This window comes from Hemicordylus capensis, chromosome 2 (genome assembly GCF_027244095.1).
Source record: "Hemicordylus capensis ecotype Gifberg chromosome 2, rHemCap1.1.pri, whole genome shotgun sequence".
Lineage (NCBI taxonomy): Eukaryota > Metazoa > Chordata > Lepidosauria > Squamata > Cordylidae > Hemicordylus > Hemicordylus capensis.
In genome coordinates this window covers 212,260,176-212,281,851 of record NC_069658.1, presented here as the reverse complement: position 1 = coordinate 212,281,851, position 21,676 = coordinate 212,260,176, and the positions used below count along the sequence as shown (strand labels likewise).

Here is a 21,676-nt window from a genome sequence, read left to right as displayed (position 1 = left end):
GCCCAAACCACAAGGCCATTAATGTAGTCCTTTGGCTATACAATCACCTCCCCAAACACCCAAGGACTCAGCATCAGCTTCAGGATTCTGGGGACCTTGTGAATGCCGGTGGCTCAGACAGCATCCTTCTAATGCAAAACTGGCTTGTGGAACTCACTGCAACAAGATCATCCTTATCATGCAGAATTGACTTGTGGTACTCACTGTCGCAAGATGTGGTAACGGCCACCAGCTTAGATGGTGTTCAATGGGGGTTAGCCAAATGCATGAAGCAGCCAGCAGTGTGTGTGTGGTGGGGGTCTGTCAAGGCTTATAAGCCATGATGGCTTGAAGATGGAGCCTCTACACTCAGAGGCGGCCTACCTCTGAATGGCAATTGGTGAAGACAAGCTACAGGAGAGACTTCATTGCCTGCGCTCCCAGCTTCCCAGAATGGATGGCCCTTGTGGGAAACTGAGTAGAAGACCTCCAAGGTACCTGCCAAATGGGGTGATTCTTTTGGGCAGGATGCTGAACTCAGGCCATGATGTCACAGGCAAGGGGGTGTGGCCAGAGCCCGGAAGGGGCGTGAGACAGGAAAGAAAAGGAAACGGCAGATGGGATTGAGCAGGGGCGCACCTGGGTAATTTGGGTGCCCGGTAATTTTCGGAAGCATGCTGCCGCTGCCCCACAGAGGCTGGGGTGTATGTGGGGTGTGTGTGAGCTGAGCAGGCCTCCCCTACCCCTGTGGTGGTGGTGCTGGGCAGAGCGGAAGTGGCCGCTGCCACCACCACCACCATGAGAGTGGGGGAGGCCTGCTTGGCTTGCCCGCCACCCCCCAGCTGCGCACCTGGCGGCTAGAATTATTGACGTTTTCGGCACCATGGTCCGACGCCGTGGGCAAGCAGAAGGGCGTGTGTGGGGTGGGTTGGGGTGCTTGCAGGAGTCCCCCCGGGGCCTTGGAGGCCACGGACCGGGGCCCCAAGGTCTGGGGGTAATGAGCCCCAGAGAGCTCATGCAGGATCTCCGGGGCTTTGGAAGCTGCACGCAAGGGGGCATGGCCAAGGGCCCCGGAGGGCCGCGAGAGCTGTCCGAGTGAGGGAGAAAAAGGGAAATGCATCCACCCAGTAAGGAAACGCCAGCCGGGAATGAGCTCCAGAGAGTTCGCGCAGGCCCTCCAGGGCACAGGCCATGCCCCCTTGCGCATGACATCACACGTGAGGGTGTGTCGCTGGTGCGTGCATGCCAAAGAATCCAGCAGGGCCACTGGGATGAGAGTGGACACAAGCCCCCATTCCCTTAGCTACGCCAGTGCTGCTAACCCCTATGCTGCTAGCCCCTATGAGAGCAGAGACAGCAGAAGTGATAAGGTTCCAGCTTGCCTGGATGTCACGCCCTTTTGACCCGAGGGCTGCTTTTCCCTCTTGGGCCTGATGCCTACACGACAGTGATCACGCACAGGAGTTGCCAACTTAAAAACACGTCATAAGAACATAAGAACAGCCCTGCTGGATCAGGCCCAAGGAGGCCCATCTAGTCCAGCACCCTGTTTCGCACAGTGGCCCATCAGATGCCCCTGGAAGCCTACAAGCTGGAGTTGAGGGCATGCCCTCTCTCTCCTGCTGTTACTCCCCTGCAACTGGGACTCAGAGGCATCCTGCCTTGGAGGCTGGAGGTGGCCTTTCATCCTCCAACTAGTAGCTGATGATGATAGACCTCTCCTCCATGAAGTGATCCAAACCCCTCTTCAAGCCATCCAGGTTGTTGGCTGTCACCACATCATGTGGCAGGGCATTCCACAAGTGGATTATGCGTTGTATGAAAAAGTCCTTCCATTTGTTGGTCCTAGACCTCCTGGCAATCAATTTCATGGAGTGACCCCTGGTTCTAGTGTTATGGGAGAGGGAGAGAAATTTCTCTCTCTCCACTTTCTCCACACCATGCATGATTTTATAGACCTCTATCATGTCTCCCCACAGTTATCTTTTTTCTAAACCAAATAGGCCCGGGTATTGTAGCTTTGCCTCATAAGAAAGGTGCTCCAGGCCCCTGATCATCTTGGTTGCCCTCTTCTGCACCTTTCCCAGTTCTACAATGTGCTTTTTTAGATGTGGTGACCAGAATTGTTCACAGTATGCCAGGTGTGTACTTCCTTATTCCTTCACATATTTCAAGCGCATGAACTTCTAAAAACACACCCATATTTTTAAAAAGAAAAACAAACGCACACACAGGCTCTCCACTTCCGCTCTCCGAAAGCAGACACATCCGGAGTTCAATCCATCTAATTCAGGTTCTGGTTGCCAGCTGTCACTGTACTACAACTCCCATCATCCACAGCCCTCTGTGGCCATGGATGATGGGAGTAATAGGCCAATGACGCCTGGGGCCCCAACAGTGTATCTGGAGCATCTTAGCAACAACAACAACATATTTATATACCACTTTTTAACAAAAGTTTCCAAAGAGGTTTTAGAGACCTCATAATTAATAAGATGGATCCCTGTCCCCAAAGGGCTCACAATCTAGAAAGAAACATAAGACAGACACCAGCAACAGTCACTGGAGGTCCTGTGCTGGGGGTGGGTCGGGCCATTTACTCTCCCCCTGCTAAATAAAGAGATTATCACCACGTTAAAAAGGTGCCTCTTTGCCCAGTTAGCTCAGTGGGGAAGCATGGAAAAAGCCAACACCTTTTACAGGCTCAGCACCCGTAAAAGGGTCTCAGAAGGGCTGGGAAAGTTCCTCTCTGCCTTGAGGGCCTGGAGAGAGTAGACAGAGGCTTTCTTAGAGGAACCAAGAGTCCGATTAAAGGCAGATCTGCATGCAAAGAAGGAAACGTGATCTCTCCAAGAGTGACTGAAGCAGGGAGAAGAGGCGGGAGGGCCACAGCAAACATCTTTTGTTTTGCTTCTGTGGTCCCAGAATTTGTTCTAGCCGGCAGATTCTTTTTGTGGAGGTTGGCAAAGGGAGGGAGCGATTTTCATGCCTCCTCCAATGAGCAGTGGTGCTCTTTGGACCGGATTTGCGGGCGGAGGTCCAGTCCCATGCAGGCCTGGGGGACCTCCAAATGCTGGGGGGGGGGCTCCAAATGCTGAGTGTCCAAAATGTGGTATATCTCTGCAAGTCCATGGGAAGTACTGAATCTTATTCAGAATCTCTTCTAAAAATAGAAACAAAAAGTTTCCCACTTTCCCTGAGCATGTTCTGGTGTAAAGAATAGTGCACTACAGCTTATCTGGCAGTGGCAGAGGGTGGCAGGGAAGCCTTTTGGTCCAGGGTCCAAAATTACCTAGGTGCACCTCTGCCAATGAGTCCGTGCCCGTCATCTAGTCCAGCATCCCCCAAACTTGGGATGGTGGGCCTCACTAATCTTCTGAGTTAAAAGGAGCCTCACACTTCAGTCTGGCACCTGGTTTCTTCTTCTTAACTTTTAGAGTCTGTAAGAAGAATATAGATCACCCACAGAGGACCACTCATGTCTTTGCACAAGTCCTTCTCTGCATCAGGAGGACTGAATTACTGAATCGTAGTGAATGCAGAGACATGACAGAACAACAGACCTCCCCTCTACAAGGGCTGATTGGGAGGAGAAAAGCCAGACCAGTAACTCATGCAGAGAACCAATGAATAGCCTCCTTTGAAGGCTACTGATTCTGCATTATTTCACCTCTTCTCAGAGGAGTCTAACCTGGAGTGTCTACATGATTCATTGCTCTGAGATAGGCCCAGTTCAGACGTAATGTGGAACCGCGGCTCCATGCTCACTTCCCCCTGCTCTCCTGTCCGTGTTCGGACGACAGGGAATGCTGCCTCTCTGCAGTCACCGAGACTGCAGAGAGGAGGGAGAGCTGGCTGTGTGGGCTTCCTTCTTGACAGAAGGACAGCCCACACAGCCAATCAAGCCAGAGTGAGGGAGGAGATTCCTCCCTCAGCTCTGGTTCCATGTGGTCGAAATTGCAGTGCCAGTGTTTAGATGTAATGCTGGCACTGCAAAACTGGAGTTAATGGTGGCAAAACTCTACTCTGACCGAAGGTTCAGAATGGGGTTTGGCAAGGGAAACCACAGGTCCCTTTTTGCCCTTAAAAAATCTGGACATGCGGTTTTGGAAACTGGAGGTGAAATGAAACTCCAGTTTCAGATTTCATCTGAATTTGGCCATAGTTTCCTTCCACATAGTCTGCTGGTAGATGATTGGTTCAGGAGAGATGCAGAAGAGATTCCCTGCCATCCATGGAAGGAGCTATAGTGGGCTTAGACAAATGCATGCAGGTCCATCAGTGGCTACCAGTCTCATGCTATGGGCCACCTCATTTCTTGCCTGTGGGCTTCCCAGAGGCATCTATCTGGCGGGCCACTGTGGGAAACGGGATGCAAGACTAGATGGGCCTTGGGCTTGATCCAGGAGGGCTTTCCTTAGGTTCTCCCCCCCCCACTTTAAAATGTGTTCTGCCTTTCTTGGGGCAGTGCTTTCATGAGGCAAGGTGAGGCGGTCACCTCAGGGGGTGGATTATTGGGGCAGCAGCGGGGCATCGAGATACTATCCCAGAGCAGTTACTCATGCAGAGACCCAGAGATCCTCTGAGAGCAGGCCAGATGTTGTTTTCGATCCTCTATCTAGTCTTTTGTGTTTTGTTGATTGGAGGTTTGACCCTGGTCTGGGGGATCTTGTAGAGAGTACTGGGGGGTAGGGGGAGTCAGAAAGAAAAGGGAGGGAAAGGAGGAGGAGAAAATGGAGTTTCTTCTGAATAAAGTTTTAATTAAACCAGCATAAGATTGCTTCATCTCTACAAGGGAAGCAGTTCTAAAACTCCAGTCCTTCTCTGCCCGTAATATAAGAACATAAGAACAGCCCTGCTGGATCAGGCCCAAGAAGGCCCATCTAGTCCAGCATCCTGTTTCGCACAGTGGCCCACCAGATGCTGCTGGAAGCCACAGGCAGGAGTTGAGGGCATGCCCTCTCTCCTGCTGTTACTTCCCTGCAACTGGGACTCAGAGGCATCCTGCCTCTGAGGCTGGAGGTGGCCTACAGCCCTCCGACTAGTAGCCGTCTATAGACCTCTCCTCCATGAAGTGATCCAAACCCCTCTTCGAGACATCCAGGTTGTTGGCTGTCACCCCATCTTGTGGCAGAGAATTCCACAGGTAGATTATGCATTGTGTGAAAAAATACTTCCATTTGTTGGTCCTAGATTTCCTGGCCATCAATTCCATGGGATGACCCCTGGTTCTAATGTTATGGGAGAGGGAGAAGGATTTCTCCCTATCCATTTGCTCCACACCATGCATGATTTTATAGACCTCTCTCATGTCTCCTCCCTGCAGTCGTCTTTTTTCTAAACTCACCTGGAAATATTAAGCAATGTTCAGGTCAAAGAGAAGTGGGCTTCGGGTTGGCATTCAGCTCAACATTTATTTTTGAGTGACTGAAGTTTGGGTGGTAGCGGGTTACGCTTAAGTAGGGGGCAGCTCTTTTAGGCAGGCCCCCACAATACCATGACTATAATGCGTAATTAGACTTGGCGGAGCACGGAGGGAGATTTTTTCTACCGGAGATGGCCCAGGACGAAGGCCAAGAATGTGGCCAGGAATCTGGGGGGGGGGCAGTTGAGTGGCAGAGTGTGGATGCGGTCACTTGACCTGCTAGAGGAGGAGGAGGAGGAGGAGGAGGAGGAGAGGAGGAGGATGATGATGATGATGATGATGATGATGATGATGATGGGGTGTGTGTGCCGTGGGGTGCCCGGTTCAGGGAGAGGGCAAAATCGGAAAGGGATGCCCTGAGCCTGTCAGGGAGTGGAGTGGGTTTGTCTTCTCGGGAACAGGCGAGCCAATCTGTCAGGTAGGGTGCTTAGGAACAGGTGAGCGAGCCTGCAGGTATTCTCTTGGGAACGCTTCCCGGAGTGCGCGAGGGAGGAGTGTGGCGCTCTCCACCCCCCTCCCGTCTCTCTTAAAAGCCTCCCGCGCCCTGGCCAGGCCGGTCCCTCTTGGCCACGGCACGGAAAGCGCCGGAGGGCACTGGAAGCTTCCCCCAGGCCGGGAGGAGAGGGTACCCTGGGTTGACCCCGGCAGGCAGGTAAGACTTCCCAGCTCTCCGTTGCCAGGGACTCCCCGGGCGGGTTTGACTGGTATCTGCATCCTTTGTGAGCCCTCAGGGGGTGCAGGGAGAGAAATCAGAGCTCTCCAAGAATGTCATGGGGCTTGAGGGACTGGCCAGGGGGCTGGGTGCCAAGTGAGGTGTCGCAGCCTCTGCCTCCCAGCCGCCCGGTTGTGCCTGTATCTTCCATGCTGCTCCACGTTCAGGAGAGCCGTGCTGTATGCAGGCTCGCCATTCATCAGGTAGAGCGCGACCATCACAATGGCCTGCCTACAGGCTGCACCGCTCTCATTAACAGGTGCTGGGTGGCATGGGGAAATGGGCACAGTCGGGTCCCCCCACCCCACCCCGCCGCCCGGCTTGTTAGGATAAGCCACTGCTGACCGGGGGGTGTCTCATGGGAGCTGTGGTTGGTATGGATACCTTGAGACTCCAAGGACCGCCCGGGAGCCTCTTGGAGGGACAGCGCCGGAAAAGATGATCACAGGGACCCAGCAGTCGCCACATCTTCCTGACCAGGAAAGGCAAAAATTTGGGGATTTGAATTTAGGGTGGGGGGGAGGGAGGGAAGGGGCCCATTATGCACCACATGGAGAAAGTGGGTGGAGAGATGTGTTTTCTCCCTGTCGCCTAATACCGGGGACATGCAATCAAACTGGCGGAGAGGAGATTCAGGACAGATGAGAGACTGGGGCATTCTTCACCCAAGGCATAATTAATCTCTGGAACTCCACACCACAAGTGATGGCATAGATGGCTTTCAGAGGGGATAAAGCACCGAGAAGGAGGAGGAGGAGGTTATGACGATGAATATTTATATACAACAAATATTTATATACGATTAATATTTATATATGATTAATATTTATATACCACCTAATATTTATATACCACTTTTCAACAAAAGTTCCCAAAGCAGTTTACATACAGAAATGAATGAATGAATAAATAAATTAAATGGCTCCCTGTCCCCAAATGGCTCACAATCTAAAAATGAAACCAGCAACAGACACTGGAGGGATGCTGCGCTGGGGTTGGATAGGGCCAGTTGCTCTCCCCCTGCTCAATAAAGAGAGTCACCACAAGGTGCCTCTTTGCTCAGTTAGCAGAGGGTCAATCAATGATGGTGGCTGTGGGGAACAATAGAGGAATGGAGACTCCATGTTCAGAGGCAGGCTATCTGGGATGGGGTTAGGGCATGGGGTTAGCTAGCTGGGATGGGGTTAGGGCAGGCCTGCTCAACTTAGGCCCCCCAGCTGTTTTTGGACTACAACTCCCATAATCCCCAACCACAGTAGCCAATAGCCAGGGATTGTGGGAATTGTAGGCCAACATCTGCAGGAGGGCTAGAGTTGAGCAGGCCTGGGTTAGGGGATGGCTCTTGTCTTCAGGATCAGCTTGTGGGCTTCTCAGAGGCCCTGTTACAGACAGGACCAAGTTTGCCTTCAGGATATGATCCAGCAAAATTCGGCTTATGAGAGGAAGATGGTTTCAAAAACTAAAGCTGACACATTGGGACCAGTTGTACACATATCTTGGGAAAGGCAGAATATTCAGCGTTTGGCCACAGGTAGCAAAACTGCAATCAGCAAAAGGAACCGTGACTTCAGGGCACCTTGATGATTTCTTTGTTCCCCATTTCTCACTTCTTCATTCTGCTTTCCTCTTGGTTCTGCCTCCTGCTTTTTCACCTCTTGGTTCTCATCCTTCTCTGTGTTTGTCCTTTCTCCTCCACTGCTGAGACAACAGCATCCAGTGTGGGCCGTTTCTGTGTTTTAAATGGTTTTCATTTTTCAAACTGGAATGCACTGGTTTTTGAGCTGGGATGGAAGCCACCCTGAGCTCAAGGAGAGGCAAGATAAGATCGATATTCAGGGAATGAATAAGTAAGGTGTTCATCAATGTGGATTGTACTTTATAGCATAGGAGGGCAAAGCCCCAAGGAGATTACAGTGTAAAGTTTGCCGTGGAAAAGGAAGAGAGAGTGAGAAGAAATGGAATGAGGGAAAGGTAGGAAGGATTGGATACTTAGATTCTTTCTTTCTTTCTTTCTTTCTTTCTTTCTTTCTTTCTTTCTTTCTTTCTTTCTTTCTTTCTTTCTTTCTTTCTTTCTTTCTCCTTCCCTTCCTTCCCCTCCTTCCTTCTTTCTTTCCTTCCTTCCTTCCTTCCTCTCTTTCTTCTCCCTCCCTCTTCCTTCCTTCCTTCTTCCTTCCTTCCCCTTTCTCTCTCTCTTTCTTTCTCCCCCTCCCCCCTCTCTTTTTCTTTCTTTCATTTTTGTAACAGAGGAGATTACCTCGCAGACCAATGGACTCCCCCCACCACTTCCTTTTAACCATATAACGTTTAAAACAGCTCCCATTTTTGCTCCCAGAATTCCAGGGCATTCTGGCAATCCGCGCCAGCCCCTTTAAACTTGAACTTGTCCAAAGACCCTGCTAAACAGCTCAGGGACCTTTCCGCTGGTTACCCCCAAGTCGTCCCATTGAAGCAGTCCTTTTAGGCTACTCCCTGAGGAAGACTATTCAGTGAGTGTAACTGGGGCCTATGAATCGAGAACTTGGGCGGGGGGAGTGTTTAAAAAAAAAAAGCAAGCCAGGAAGATTCTGGTAGGCAGATGGAAAATGTCCGGAGAGATTCTTCCAGATAAAGCTGCACTTTGATGTCTGTCCAGTGCTTTGAATCAATGAGACGACTCTGGCTTGGGCTGCAGGTACCTTTGCTGGCAGTGGGCACTGGAGCAGGGCAGATTGGGTTGCCTTCAGAAGACTATGTACCTTGCTTTTAAAACAATACACGCACGCACACACACATACGCACGCACGCAACAATACCCTGCACTTCCTGCTGCAAATATTTGAAACTCGTGTTTTTCTCCATAAAGGAACAAGGAAGTTATTGGACAATGCGACCATTGTTTTTGTTAGAATCCTAGCATTTTATTATCCGTTTTGTTTGTTTGTTTATTTGATTTATTTTGTTTCTAGGCCGCCTGTAGTTGACAAGGGTAGTTGACAAGCAAAAGTTCAACCCCTTTAAAATTCAACCCCAAATACAAAATGAAAAGCAGTTCATTAAAAAAAAGAGAAGAACATAAAACTCATCTTTAAAACCATTTAAAACCAATCAAATATGGTTAAAAGCCAGGCTGAAAAGAGGGGTCTTTGTGGCTCTTCTGAAGGTCTCCCAAGAAGATAACTGAGCAAAATATAACATCCTCTGCTAACTGAGCAAAGAGGCACCTTTTTAAAGTGGTGATGCTCTTTCTCGAACAGGGGGGGAGCAACTGGCCCTCTCCATCCCCAGCACAGCACCCCTGCAGTGGCTGTTGCTGGTGTCTATCTTAGGTTTCTTTTTAAGATTGTGAGCCCTTTGGGGACATGGAGACTTTTTATTTATTTATATCTATGTAAACCACCTTGGGAACTTCTGTTGAAAAGCAGTATATAAATATTCATCATATTGGTATTTGTAAGATAAGCCCTTTTTTTTAAGAGTTGGAAGGGCCCCTTGAGGTCTTCTAGTCCAACCTCCGGCTACTCGCTGCAGGAATCAGCTGCAGCATCCCAGGCAGGCAGCTGGCCATCCAGCCTCTGTTCGGAAACTTCTACCAAAAGGGAGCCCATCACTGTATGGGCAGACTCTGCCAGTGCTCAACAGCTCTAACCATTATGGAATCCCTCCTAATGCCTAGCCTGAATCTGCAAAGGGACCCTGGGGGTCTTCTGGTCCAGCTCTCTGCTCAGTAGAAGAATCTGCTACAGCATCCCTGACAGATTCAGCCTGCCTCTGAACATCTCCCTAAAAAGAGAACCTGCCACTGCATGAGGCAGGTTGTTCCACTGTCCAACAGCTCTTACACCCAGGACATTTTTCTTAATTTCTAGCCTAAATTTGCTTCTGTGGCCTGTTGGTTTGATTCTCCTTTGGCCTGTTGGTTTGGATTCTCCTCCTCCTTTTGGCCCCGATTTGATTCTCCAGCTGTGTAGTTGTAGCTGTTTATTAATTGTTATTATTACTCTATAGCTATGCACTATGCAATTAGTTACTGGGTTGTAACATGTAACACCATCATTTTATGATAGCAGAGAAAGGGCAACTCCCTGCCTCAAGGAGCATACAGTGGGCAGCATTCAGAGTGAGTCAGGATTCCATTCCATTGAAACGAAGGGGACACAAGTTAGTCATTACTGGCTTGTCTCTGATCAATAGTGCTTAGTCATAACTAGCTAGAATGGATGATACCTGATATAAGTAGGATTAGCTTACTTAGTTTTTAATGTTAGAAGAGCTGGCAAGCAAGTTTGATAGAGAACCACCCACTCAGGTTAACAACATGCCCCACCCTGCAGAGTCCAGGGAATGTTACCCACACATGCTCAGAGGCACTCTTATCTTACTCAGTTTGCATTTCCAAGAGCAGATATGGACTATGCTTGACGCAGCTCCCGTCTTAGGATTTTTCAGGGTCAGTTGGTGAGGGAAAGGCAGAGGTCTGACGGTGCTCAGAAAAGTGTCAGGAGTGCTGAGAGATAGTGTGGATCCTGTCTGTGAGCGGCATTGTTGAACTTTGGGTTGCAACAGCTGATAGGCCAGAACCCAGTGGCAGATCTTATTCTATGCACACAGGAGGTCCTGGGTTCAGACCCTGGGAATGCCGGTGAAATGGAGCTCAAGCAGCAGCAAAGGAAAAGAGTCCCTCTGCAGGAGAGCTGCTGCCAGTCAGAGCAGAAAATACTGGGCTGGAGGGAACATTGCCTGACTCAGCAGGCAGCGGCTTGCGACATGATGCCACGAAAACCTGTTGACTTGCTCAGGGCCAGTCCAAGTTATTTCACTGCACGGTTCAAGAAACGTGCAGCCAGGAACCCGTGCCACATTGCAAAGGAAACTGAGGCACACCCCTCCGGAAGTACATAGCTGTATTCCATTGCAAAGGATTCTGGGATTCACCTCCCACATTCTGGCCTCACTTAGGCAGAGCCAGTTCATTTCTGGGCTGTGCCTGCTCCTCACACTGCCACTGGAGGCTCATGTGACTGGATGGAAAACATAGGAACACAGGAAGCGGCCTTGTGCTGAGTCAGACCTTTGGTCCATCTAGCTCAGTATTGTCTTCACAGACTGGCAGCGGCTTCTCCAAGGTTGCAGGCAGGAGTATCTCCCAGCCCTATCTTGGAGATGCTGCCAGGGAGGGAACTTGGAACCTTCTGCGCTTCCCAGAGCGGCCCCATCCCCTAAGGGGAATATCTTTTTTCTTTTTTGAAAATTTATTTATTTTTATTACAGAGAAGAAAGAAATTCCATCTCTTGAAATCAAAGCATACAAAGTTTTATGCCAAAAATCAATAGGATAAAATAAAAGGGGAATATCTTAGCAGTGCTCACACATGTAGTCTCCCATTCAAATGCAAACCAGGGTGGACCCTGCTTAGCACAGGGGACAATTCATGCTTGCTGCCACAAGAACAGCTCTCCTCCCATAATCACAGGATGTTAAAGCTGGAAGGAACCCTGGAGGTTTTCCAGTCCAACTCCATGCTCAGTGCAGGAATCTTCTCTCGCAGAGCGTCTCAAGCTTGGGTCCCTAGATGCTGTTTGACTACAGATCCCATCACCCCCAGCCACAATGGCTGGACTGTGCTGCAGCTTCCCTGAGATGGCCACCCAGCCTCTATTTGGAAGCCTCCAGCAAAGGAGCGCCCACAACTGCATGAGGCAGACGGTTCCACTGGCCAACAGCTCTTCCAGTCAGGAAATCCTTCCTAATGTCTAGCCTGAATCTGCTTCCTTGTCATTTCAGCACATGGGTTGAACCCTTGTCTCTCTTAGCCCTCTCTTGGAGATGCTGCCAGGGAGGGAAAGGAACTTGGAACCTCCTGCATGCAAGCAGGCAGGGGCTCTTCCCAGAGCACCCCCATCCCCTGAGGGGAAAATCTGGTAGTGCTCAACCAAGCTGATCAGAAGCCTGGAACTGGAGCACCTTCCTTATGAGGCTAGGCTACCGCATCTGGGGCTCTTTACTTTGGAAAAGAAGCGACTACAGGGGACATGACAGAGGTGTATACAATTATGCATGGAGTGGAGAGAGTGGACAGAGAGAAATGTTTCTCCCTCTCTCACAACACTAGAACCAGATGATCAGAGTATGCTCATATTCAGCATACATCTGAGGAGAGAATTGCCAAGGAAGTCTAACACAGACTTAAATATAGATATCGATTATAGATATAGATATATTCTGTGATATTTATTTATTTGTTTGTGTGTTTGTTTTCTCTTTATCTGTTTATTTTATTTAACATATTTTTATACTGTCCAAAACTTAAGTCTCTGGGCGGTCTACAACAAAATAAAAACAGAAATAAACATGAGTTAAAACAAAAGAAGTTTAAAACAACACAACAATTTAATATTTTTAAAGCAATATTGTAGAACAGCTTTAAAACCAGTAAAACAATATTAATTAAAAGCCTGGATAGGGCTGAGATGTTCTGAACGGAGGGCTTTATTGCCTAAAGAACACCTGCTCATTATCTGTTTTAAGAGGCAAAACAGAGGTTGGGCCATAGCTGCTCATTAATGCGTTTTGATGTGGCCTTCATCTCTGCTTTCCTCCTATATGGCACAAAAGACCTTTTAGGGTGGAGAACTTTCTCAGTTCCAGAGAAGGAAATTTGCTGCGGGTGCAAACGGCAATGAGCCAGCTGATTCTTTGGCAGGTTCACGTTTCAATCGGAGTCTCCCCACCTCCTCCTTGGCGTTGCTGCTTCCTTGCTCCTCTTAGGAGGGTGCTGGAGAATCTCCAAATGCATGATTTTATAGTGAATGAAGAGCCCTCCTGGTTTAGATCGGCTATCTGTCCTGGTGATCTCATTTCCCAGCAGAAGACTCCAAGGAGCTAATAAGCAAGCAGCCTCTCCCACACGTTTCCAGGTTGTACATATTCAGAGGTAGACTACCCTTGCAAATGGAAGCTCTCCTTGAGAACGTTGGAGGAGCCCTGCTGGGTCAGACCAAAGGTTCCCTCTAGTCCGAGGGCCAGCCCGACGCCTTCGGGAAGCCCATGAGCAGGCACAAAAGCAAGCCCTGTCACCTGGAAATGAAATTAGCAATGGCCACCAAAAACACAGAGATCCCCAGTGGCAGTGAATGTGATCATGTTTCCCCAGAGCGAGGCAAGCCAGGGTTCTCTCCTGTGTCTGGATGGTTTTCAGTCATCACTCTGTTGGCCTAGAGAGTTACACTAGGTTTCTCTCCAAAGTACCATTTATTTATTTATTTATTTATTTATTGTTATATTTATATACCACCTTTCATTAATGGTGTTTTAATGTAAACCTCCCTGAACCTTTTGGAAGGGCAGTATAAAAGTTTTAATCATCATCATCATCATCATCATCATTAAAAACAATCCCAAGGCAGTTTACAAAAGTTAAAAAAAACCATATAATAGAAATGACAGTTTAAAGTATTAAGCTAAAAATATGAAAACAAATCTGATTTAAAATATATAATATACAAACACACAAACTGTATATGGATAAAAAAACACAGAAACAGCAATAAAACCATCATGTAAAGGCCGGGGTAAAAAGCCACAATTTAACACGCTTTCTACAAGCTGTGATGGAGTCCGAGGAGCGAATGACCACTAGGATAGCATTCCAAAGTCTGGGGGCAGCAACAGAGAAGGCCCTGTCCCGCGAGCACAACAGCCGAGCCTCCCTCATGGTCAGCACCCGGAGCAGAGCCCCTCAGATGATCTCGTCAAGCGGGCAGCAACCCTTGGAAGCAGGCGGTCCCTCAAGTATCCCGGGCCCAAACCGTTAAGGGCTTTAAAGGTCAAAACTAGCACCTTGTATTGGACCCGGAAACACACTGGTAACCAGTGCAGCTCTTTCAAAATAGGTGTGATGTGACTTATGACTCCAAAATAGGTGTGGATAGGCTGATGACTCCTGGATCGAGGTGTGCCTCCCCGAAGAACAATTCCTCCCCTTTCCTCAGTAGGGTACCAGCCCCCTAGTTTTTGAGACTAGAAATGTCTCAAAGCAAGCTTTCGTTCTTTTCACAAAGCCGTCGCATCACAAACGCAGAAGTCAGTTTCTCGGAAATTCTGGAGCTGGGCGGATTGGTGTTCCACGGTGCCGGGGCGTAACTATCATAGGGCAAGGGGAGACAGTTGTCTGGGGGCCCACTGCCTTGGGGGGGGGGCCAAAGGCAAGTCACATGACTGACTCCCCCAGCTCGGGCTTCCTTCCGTTGTCTTCATCCTCCCAAATGGATGTGAGTGTTAAGACCCGGAGCGACCAGGACAGCCTGTCTTTCTCTAGTACCATGAAATGACTTGCATCGCCCACAATGTACAAAACCTTTTTAAAAATAATTTAGGATGATGTTCTATTGTGGCATATAGGTTATATATACATTTTACTATGCTTTTTGTTACCACTATTCAGCCTCATTTAAGACTTCCTTACTTCATGAGCTGAGCTTCAGTGCGGGGAGGGGGGGCATTTTAAAATCTTGTCTCTGGGCCCACTCCAACCTTGCTACGCCCCTTGCTACCGTGGTGGTGGGGGCGATGAATGCACCCCTTGCCTAAGCTCGGGCCCTGGGGCCAGAGGGAGTGGTGGCCGGGAAGCCCACACAGGTCCAGGGCTTGCCCAGGTATTTCCTCCTGGCTTTCGAGGCCTCGGGCTTGCCAAGGGGCGATTACGACATCCAACTGGGTGCCGACGATTTGCATGAACCCCGGTGGTTGTCCCAGGGCCCTGGGATGGTCTGATTCACACCGAGAAGGAAACGAGATCCCAATCATATGCTAATGCGATTAGGTAAGCGCTCTGTGCTTTGTTTTGCTACTGGTTTGGTCACTTGGATTAGAAGCACAGACCTGCCGGGAAAGAAGCCAGCTCTGGGAAGCACTCATTACCAAGACGGCGGCTTTATTTACGGTGCTAATTGGGCCCCCGAGGAGGACCGTGGCTCAGAGAAACGAAGGAGGCTGCCTCCTCCTGAGTCGGACCGCCGGTCCGTCTAGTTGCCTGCTCTGACTGGCAGCAGCTCCCCAAGGTCTCAGAGAAAGACTTGCCCAGGCTGACCTAGAGATGCTGCCTGGGAGTGAATCGGGGACCTTTGGCAGGCAAAGCAGGGGCGGTGATTTCGAGCGTGTCCATGCAAATCCCTCGACGATCTCCCAGGAGCCTGCAATGTCTCTTTTGCCCAACGTGGTACCAGAGAGACGCAGCTCGGGTTGCCAGCACCTCGGAACCTCCAGGAATCGGCATCCATCTCCAGGTGGCTCTCAAAAGCAGCCCTGGAGACCTCCATAGCTTGAGATGGTGCAAAAAACCCAGAGAGAGAGAGAGAGAGAGAGAGAGAGAGAGAGAGAGAGAGAGAGAGAGAGAGAGAGAGTTTTGGGGGGGAATCTCTCAGAATAGTTCCAATCAGAGCTGGCAACCCTGCTAACTGAGAGAAGAGGCACCTTTTAAAAGTGGTGATTCTCTTTATTAGGGAGAGCAACTGGCCCTATCCATCCCCAGCACAGCATCCCTCCAGTGGCTGTTGCTGGTGTCTGTCTTGTGTTTCTTTTTTAGACTGTGAGCCTTTTATGGATGGATGGAAGGATAGATAGATAGATAGATAGATAGATAGATAGATAGATAGATAGATAGATAGAAGATAAACACAAACACACACACACACCCCTTTGGGAACTTTTTGTTGAAAAGCGGCATATACATATTCGTCGTATTTGTATTTGTAAGCGTAGGGCTGAGGGTTGGGTATGGGTTTGAACCATGGCAGAGACAAAGGGTTCAACCCATGTGCTGAAATGACAAGGAAGCAGATTCAGGCTAGACATTAGGAAGGATTTCCTGACTGGAAGAGCTGTTGGCCAGTGGAACCGTCTGCCTCATGCAGTTGTGGGCGCTCCTTTGCTGGAGGCTTCCAAATAGAGGCTGGGTGGCCGTCTCAGGGAAGCTGCAGCACAGTCCAGCCATTGTGGCTGGGGGTGATGGGGTCTGTAGTCAAACAGCATCTGGAGACCCAAGCCTGAGAAGCTCTGCGAGAGAAGATCCCTGCACTGAGCATGGAGTTGGACTGGAAGACCTCCAGGGTTCCTTCCAGCTTTAACATCCTGTGATTATGGGAGGAGAGCTGGTCTTGTGGCAGCAGGCATGAATTGTCCCCTGTGCTAAGCAGGGTCCACCCTGGTTTGCATTTGAATGGGAGACTACATGTGTGAGCACAGCTAAGATATCCCCCTTTTATTTTATCCTATTGATTTTTGGCGTAAAACTTTGTATGCTTTGATTTCAAGAGATGGAATTTCTTTCTTCTCTGTAATAAAAATAAATAATTTTTTTAAAAAGAAAAAAGATATTCCCCTTAGGGGATGGGGCCGCTCTGGGAAGCGCAGAAGGTTCCAAGTTCGTTCCCTCACATCTCCAAGACAGGGCTGAGAGAGATTCCTGTCTGCAACCTTGGAGAAGCCGCTGCCAGTCTGTGAAGACAATACTGAGCTAGATAGGCCAATGGTCTGACTCAGTATATGGCAGCTTCCTAGATTCCTATGATTCTAAGGCCTCCTAGGTAGGTGATTTGGCTCAAGATGATTTCCATGGAGATTTAGAACTAGGGGTGCTTGAGATAACAGGTCCCAACAGGGCGAGATAACCCTACTTGTTCTCTCTCCTGCACAGATTCCAAAATGGACATCCAACTCCCTGCTGAGAATGACTTGAAAACAGCACAGCAAGGTAAGTGGAAGATGGGACCATCATGGGGGAGTACCTATGTTGTGGAAGCGTTTCTCCAAAAATTCATGCTCCCTTTCAAGAATCAATGTTCACTAAGAAGGCAAGGAACTCATTTAAATTAGATATCAACGGGCACCTACAAGGAATGGCTATGACATCTTGGACTTTTGGGTTTAGCGAAAAAGACACCTTAGTGTGGGGGGGGGGACACACCTGAGAGAGGTTTATAGAACAGTCTACAGTGAGGAATATTCGCCTCCCTCTCCTCATGCTGAAATCCGGGGCCATCCATTGAAATGGATTGGCAGTAAATCCAGGACCTACCCAAAGGAAAGACTCCATTGCAAAAAAAAAAAGAAAAAAAGCAAGATTATCCTATGGAACTCACTGCCACATGGTGGCCACCCCTTTTAGAAGGTCCTAAAAGGGGACTGGGCACATTCTTGGAGGAAGGGAGGGTCTATCGGTGGCTGTGCGGAGCCCCCAGGTCCACAGGCCTCTGAATTCAAGTGTTTGGGGGACAACCCCAGAGCTGGTGTGTTCGTGGCTGATGATGCTGATGGCAGGAGAGAGGGCACGCCCTCAACTCCTGCCTGTGGCTTCCAGCGGCATCTGGTGGGCCACTGTGAGAAACAGGATGCTGGGCTAGATGGGCTTCCTTGGGCCTGATCCAGCAGGGCTGTTCTTAGGTTCATATGGGGCTTCCATTTTTTTAAGGGTTATTTGGAGAGGATGATGTTTGGCATCTCCTGTCTGTGACATTTGGCTTTTTTTTTTTTTTTAGAGTTCTCAGCCTTTGTGTCTTGAGCAATTGCTTTGGGTCCTTTCTTCCAGATTTCACCTGGGTGGTGAAGGCGAACAACCGGGAATTCCACAACCAGTTCCGGAAGAGGTACGCCTGGTGTCTGAGCAAGAAAAAATATGCGGTAAGGCTTAAGTCGTTGAGTCACGTGGATGCCTTTGAAAGAGAGTTGGAGCGCAGAGGCTTGAGTCTTGAAGGGGAAAGAGTTGGGCCCTAGTTGGTCCATCTGCTGCCGCCGACTCTGACTGGCAGCAGCTCTCCAGCATCCAGCTAGGTCAGTGCTGTCTAGACTGACTGGCAGCAGCTCTCTAGTGTTGCAGACAAGGGATTTTTACTACCCTACCAGGCATCAGGAAATGAACCTGGGATCTTCTTCAAGCAAAGCAGGCTTTATTACTGGACTGCAGCCCCATTCAAGACCCTATATATACTCCCCCCCAGCCTCTGGTTTCTTGTTCTTTGAGCTTATGGTGAGGCCAGACACCTTCCTCTCATAAGCCTCGGCATTAAACGCAAGCCGGGTGCTTCAATTAGGGGTGCGCAGAACTGGTTCTATTCAAACGTGGTTCGAAAAGATCGGATCCGGTTCGACTGGTTCGGATTCGAACTGAACCAACCCCCCCCCCCAAAAGGGGTGCCAGTCCGAGTTCGAGCTGAACTGGCCCCGGTTCTGAACTGGGATCTCGAACCGAACTGCCGAAATCAGTTCTTGCACACCCCTAACTTCAATTAGAGCTGTAAACCCTGGAGAAACACTGCCAGTCAGAGTAAGCAATCAGAGGTGGACCGATTTTCTGACCTTGTGAGACAGTATAGCTATCCAGGGAACACACAATTCCTAACGTAACTATCTTCCACCAGGATAATGCCATCAAAACAGCCAAGTACAACATTCTGACTTTCATCCCTCTCAACCTCTTTGAGCAGTTTCACCGGCTGGCCAACCTCTATTTCCTCTTCGTCATTACATTACAGGTAAGAATCTCTACTTGCTAGCCAGCCATTTTAGGTAGGGGTACATTGTAGCAGAATGGATGTTGGATGGTTATTTTTGTCCGGTTAGATCTTCCTTCTCCTTTCTAAAGTGATCCTAATCAATCAGTAATCGATGTCCCCTCTTTTCTCCTGGTTTATGTCATTATTTTGTCTGGTTAGAGCTTCTTTCTGCTTCCTAGGGTGATCCTAGCCAATCAGGGATCATAGTGAATGTCGTGATTGATGTATGGCACAACAGCGTCAGATTTGGTTATACAATAAGGAGGCTGAAGGCAAACCCAATCGATACAGAATGCAGTGCTTCCTAGGCTGGTTATGTGGATCATCCCAACCAATCAGATCCTAGATTGCTCTCACTCTGAATGGTCAGACCCTTATGTCTGCTTTCCCTGCAGTCCCTGAAAAATCAGAGGAGAGACTTTTCATCACTGCTGGAAATGTTTGTGAAATGTAACTTCCTTGCAGCTTAGCCCTTATTATTACAATATCTGCACATATAAATATCTACAATATTTCCTCTTTTGTCTTGCATTCCAGACCATCCCGGAGATCTCCACCCTTCCATGGTTTGCACTGATTCTTCCTCTTACCATTCTGCTTGGCATCAGGGGCATTCGGGACTTGATTGATGACATTGTGAGTCCTGGGTTGGTTTCAGTGGTGCGTGGGAGTACATTATCCTATGGGAAAGGTTATCTGTAGTCTTATTACAATTAAAAATATGTATGCCCCACTTTTCAGCCAAAGGAAATTGGAAAAAACAATTAATCATCATCATCATCATTATTATTATTATTACATTTATATCCCGCTCTTCCTCCAGGAGCCCAGAGCGGTGTACTACATACTTGAGTTTCTCTTTCACAACAACCCTGTGAAGTAGGTTAGGCTGAGAGAGAAGTGACCGGCCCAGAGTCACCCAGCAAGTATCATGGCTGAATGGGGATTTGAACTCGGGTCTCCCCGGTCCTAGTCCAGCACTCTAGCCACTACACCACGCTGGCTCTTTACACCATAGGAACATAGGAAGCTGCCATATACTGAGTCAGACCATTGATCTATCTAGCTCAGTATTGTCTTCACAGACTGGCAGCAGCTTCTGCAAGGTTGCAGGCAGGAATCTCTCTCAGCCCTATCTTGGATTGGCCAGAGAGGGAACTTGAAACCTTCTGCTCTTCCCAGAGTGGCTCCATCCCCTAAGGGGAATATCTGACAGTGCTCACACTTCTAGTCTAAAAAAAGTCTACACTGTGCTCCTGCATGAATTGCTAAGCTGGAGGTACAGTATCTCCTGATTAGAAGGAGGCCAGACCAGGGCTGGTACTCCTGCAAAGAAGCAACAGACATTCTCCTCATGACACGCTAGTCAAGCTGCCTAGGCAAACATTTTGGGAATTAACTAGTGTAAACGAGAAGCTGTTGAGATGACAACTTCTAAGCGCTGATGAGCTTAAAAGCAAAAAGCTCCCAAATGCGTGTTCCTGGATGTACATCATTTGTTCTTCCTCTTTGCCTTGTAGGCACGGCACCGTAGCGACTGGGAAATTAACAGCCGGCCCTGTGAGATTTTGACTGGGAGAAGGTAAGGAAGGGCTGAGTTAAAAGGGGGTGCTTTGCTTCCATGAACAAGTTCTTCCCTATGAAAAGCGCACACACCCTTTGAACAATTTGTGCAGGGGAGAGGAGAGTGAGACCACACATTCCCTCCCTGACACCCACTCACAATGAGCGAAGTGTTTCCTTTCCTCGCTGTAAATTGGCTGTGTAATATCATCCAGTAGCTGGATGTAGCTGATTGGCTATCTGATGTTGTCACAAAGCCATTCCAGAGTGAGAGCAGGAAACATTACCATCACTCTGAGATAGCTTCATGGCATTGAAGAAACATTATAGATGAGACAACCAAATTATGACCCCACACTTCGTGTGTGTGTGTGTGTGTGTGTGTGTGTGTGTGTGTGTGTGTGTGTGTGTGTACCTACCTTATAGCAATGTGGATAGAGCCAGTGGTTGAAGCCTTTCTTACCCACCCTACATGACTGACTTCATGTTGTGGCTGGTCCTCTATCTACATTTCCTCTTTCCATAGTTTCAGTCAGAAGAAATGGCGGGACATCTGTGTGGGTGACATCGTATGCCTTCGCAAGGACACCTTTGTACCGGTAATCAAACCCCACTGCTTACTACATTTTTAAAATACAGCAGGATGTAAGTTGGAGCAGGATCACAGACATCTTGATTAAATTATAGGAACACAGGAAGTTGCTACATACTGAGTCAGGCTATTGGTCCGTCTAGCTCAGTATTGTCACTGCACAGACTGGCAGCAGCTTCTCTAAGGTTGCAGGCAGGAATCTCTCTCAGCCCTATCTTGGGGATGCCAGAGAGGGAACTTGAAACCTTCTGCTCTTCCCAGAGTAGCGACATCCCCTGAGGGGAATATCTTCCTGTGCTCACACATCAAGTCTCCCATTCATATACAACCAGGGTGGACCCTGCTTAGCTAAGGGGACAAGTCATGCTTGCTACCACAAGGCCAGCTCTCCTCTCTTTTATGGTTCTCCTCAGGTGTTCACTACAGTGAAAAAAACAACAGGTGGGGTATAGATTACTGCCACATTCCCCTTAGATTCAAAACTTTTGTTGACCAAATTATTTCATAATTCCAAGATTATGACAAACAAATAAACAAATCTCGCCCCATAAACACATCTAGGATTTCATAAAACTCAGCAGTCATTTCTCTGACAAAGAGGTCATCTTCCGACTTGGTATGAACTCACCTGGCTTGGGCTATAAGCCCAGAAGTGCCTCTGTGACTTGGTGATGTCATTCTATATCTTAATCTGATTGCCTATCATCCAATAGCCCTTTCAGAGGGAAGGCAAGAAGCACTGCCCTCACTCTGTAATGACTTTGTCCCATTCACAATGTGATCCACAGATCCAATTATGCTTGTGGTCCACTCCACTGTGTTATCCAAAGGTCAGGACATTGACAAGCAGTTACTGAGCTTCTATCTTCTACATGTCCTA

General features: G+C 48.7%; 1 protein-coding gene across 1 annotated transcript in view; it reads left to right on the top strand.

Moving 5' to 3' along the window:
• The first annotated feature begins 1,127 nt into the window (after positions 1–1,127).
• Positions 1,128–21,676, top strand: part of ATP8B3 (ATPase phospholipid transporting 8B3) — a 51,209-nt gene continuing 30,660 nt past the window's right edge. The window contains exons 1-7 of the mRNA XM_053293199.1: positions 1,128–1,196; positions 5,938–6,056; positions 17,628–17,769; positions 18,507–18,620; positions 19,179–19,277; positions 20,162–20,223; positions 20,731–20,803. Coding sequence (XP_053149174.1) covers positions 1,128–1,196; positions 5,938–6,056; positions 17,628–17,769; positions 18,507–18,620; positions 19,179–19,277; positions 20,162–20,223; positions 20,731–20,803 — 678 coding nt within the window. The remainder of the gene's footprint in view (positions 1,197–5,937; positions 6,057–17,627; positions 17,770–18,506; positions 18,621–19,178; positions 19,278–20,161; positions 20,224–20,730; positions 20,804–21,676) is intronic.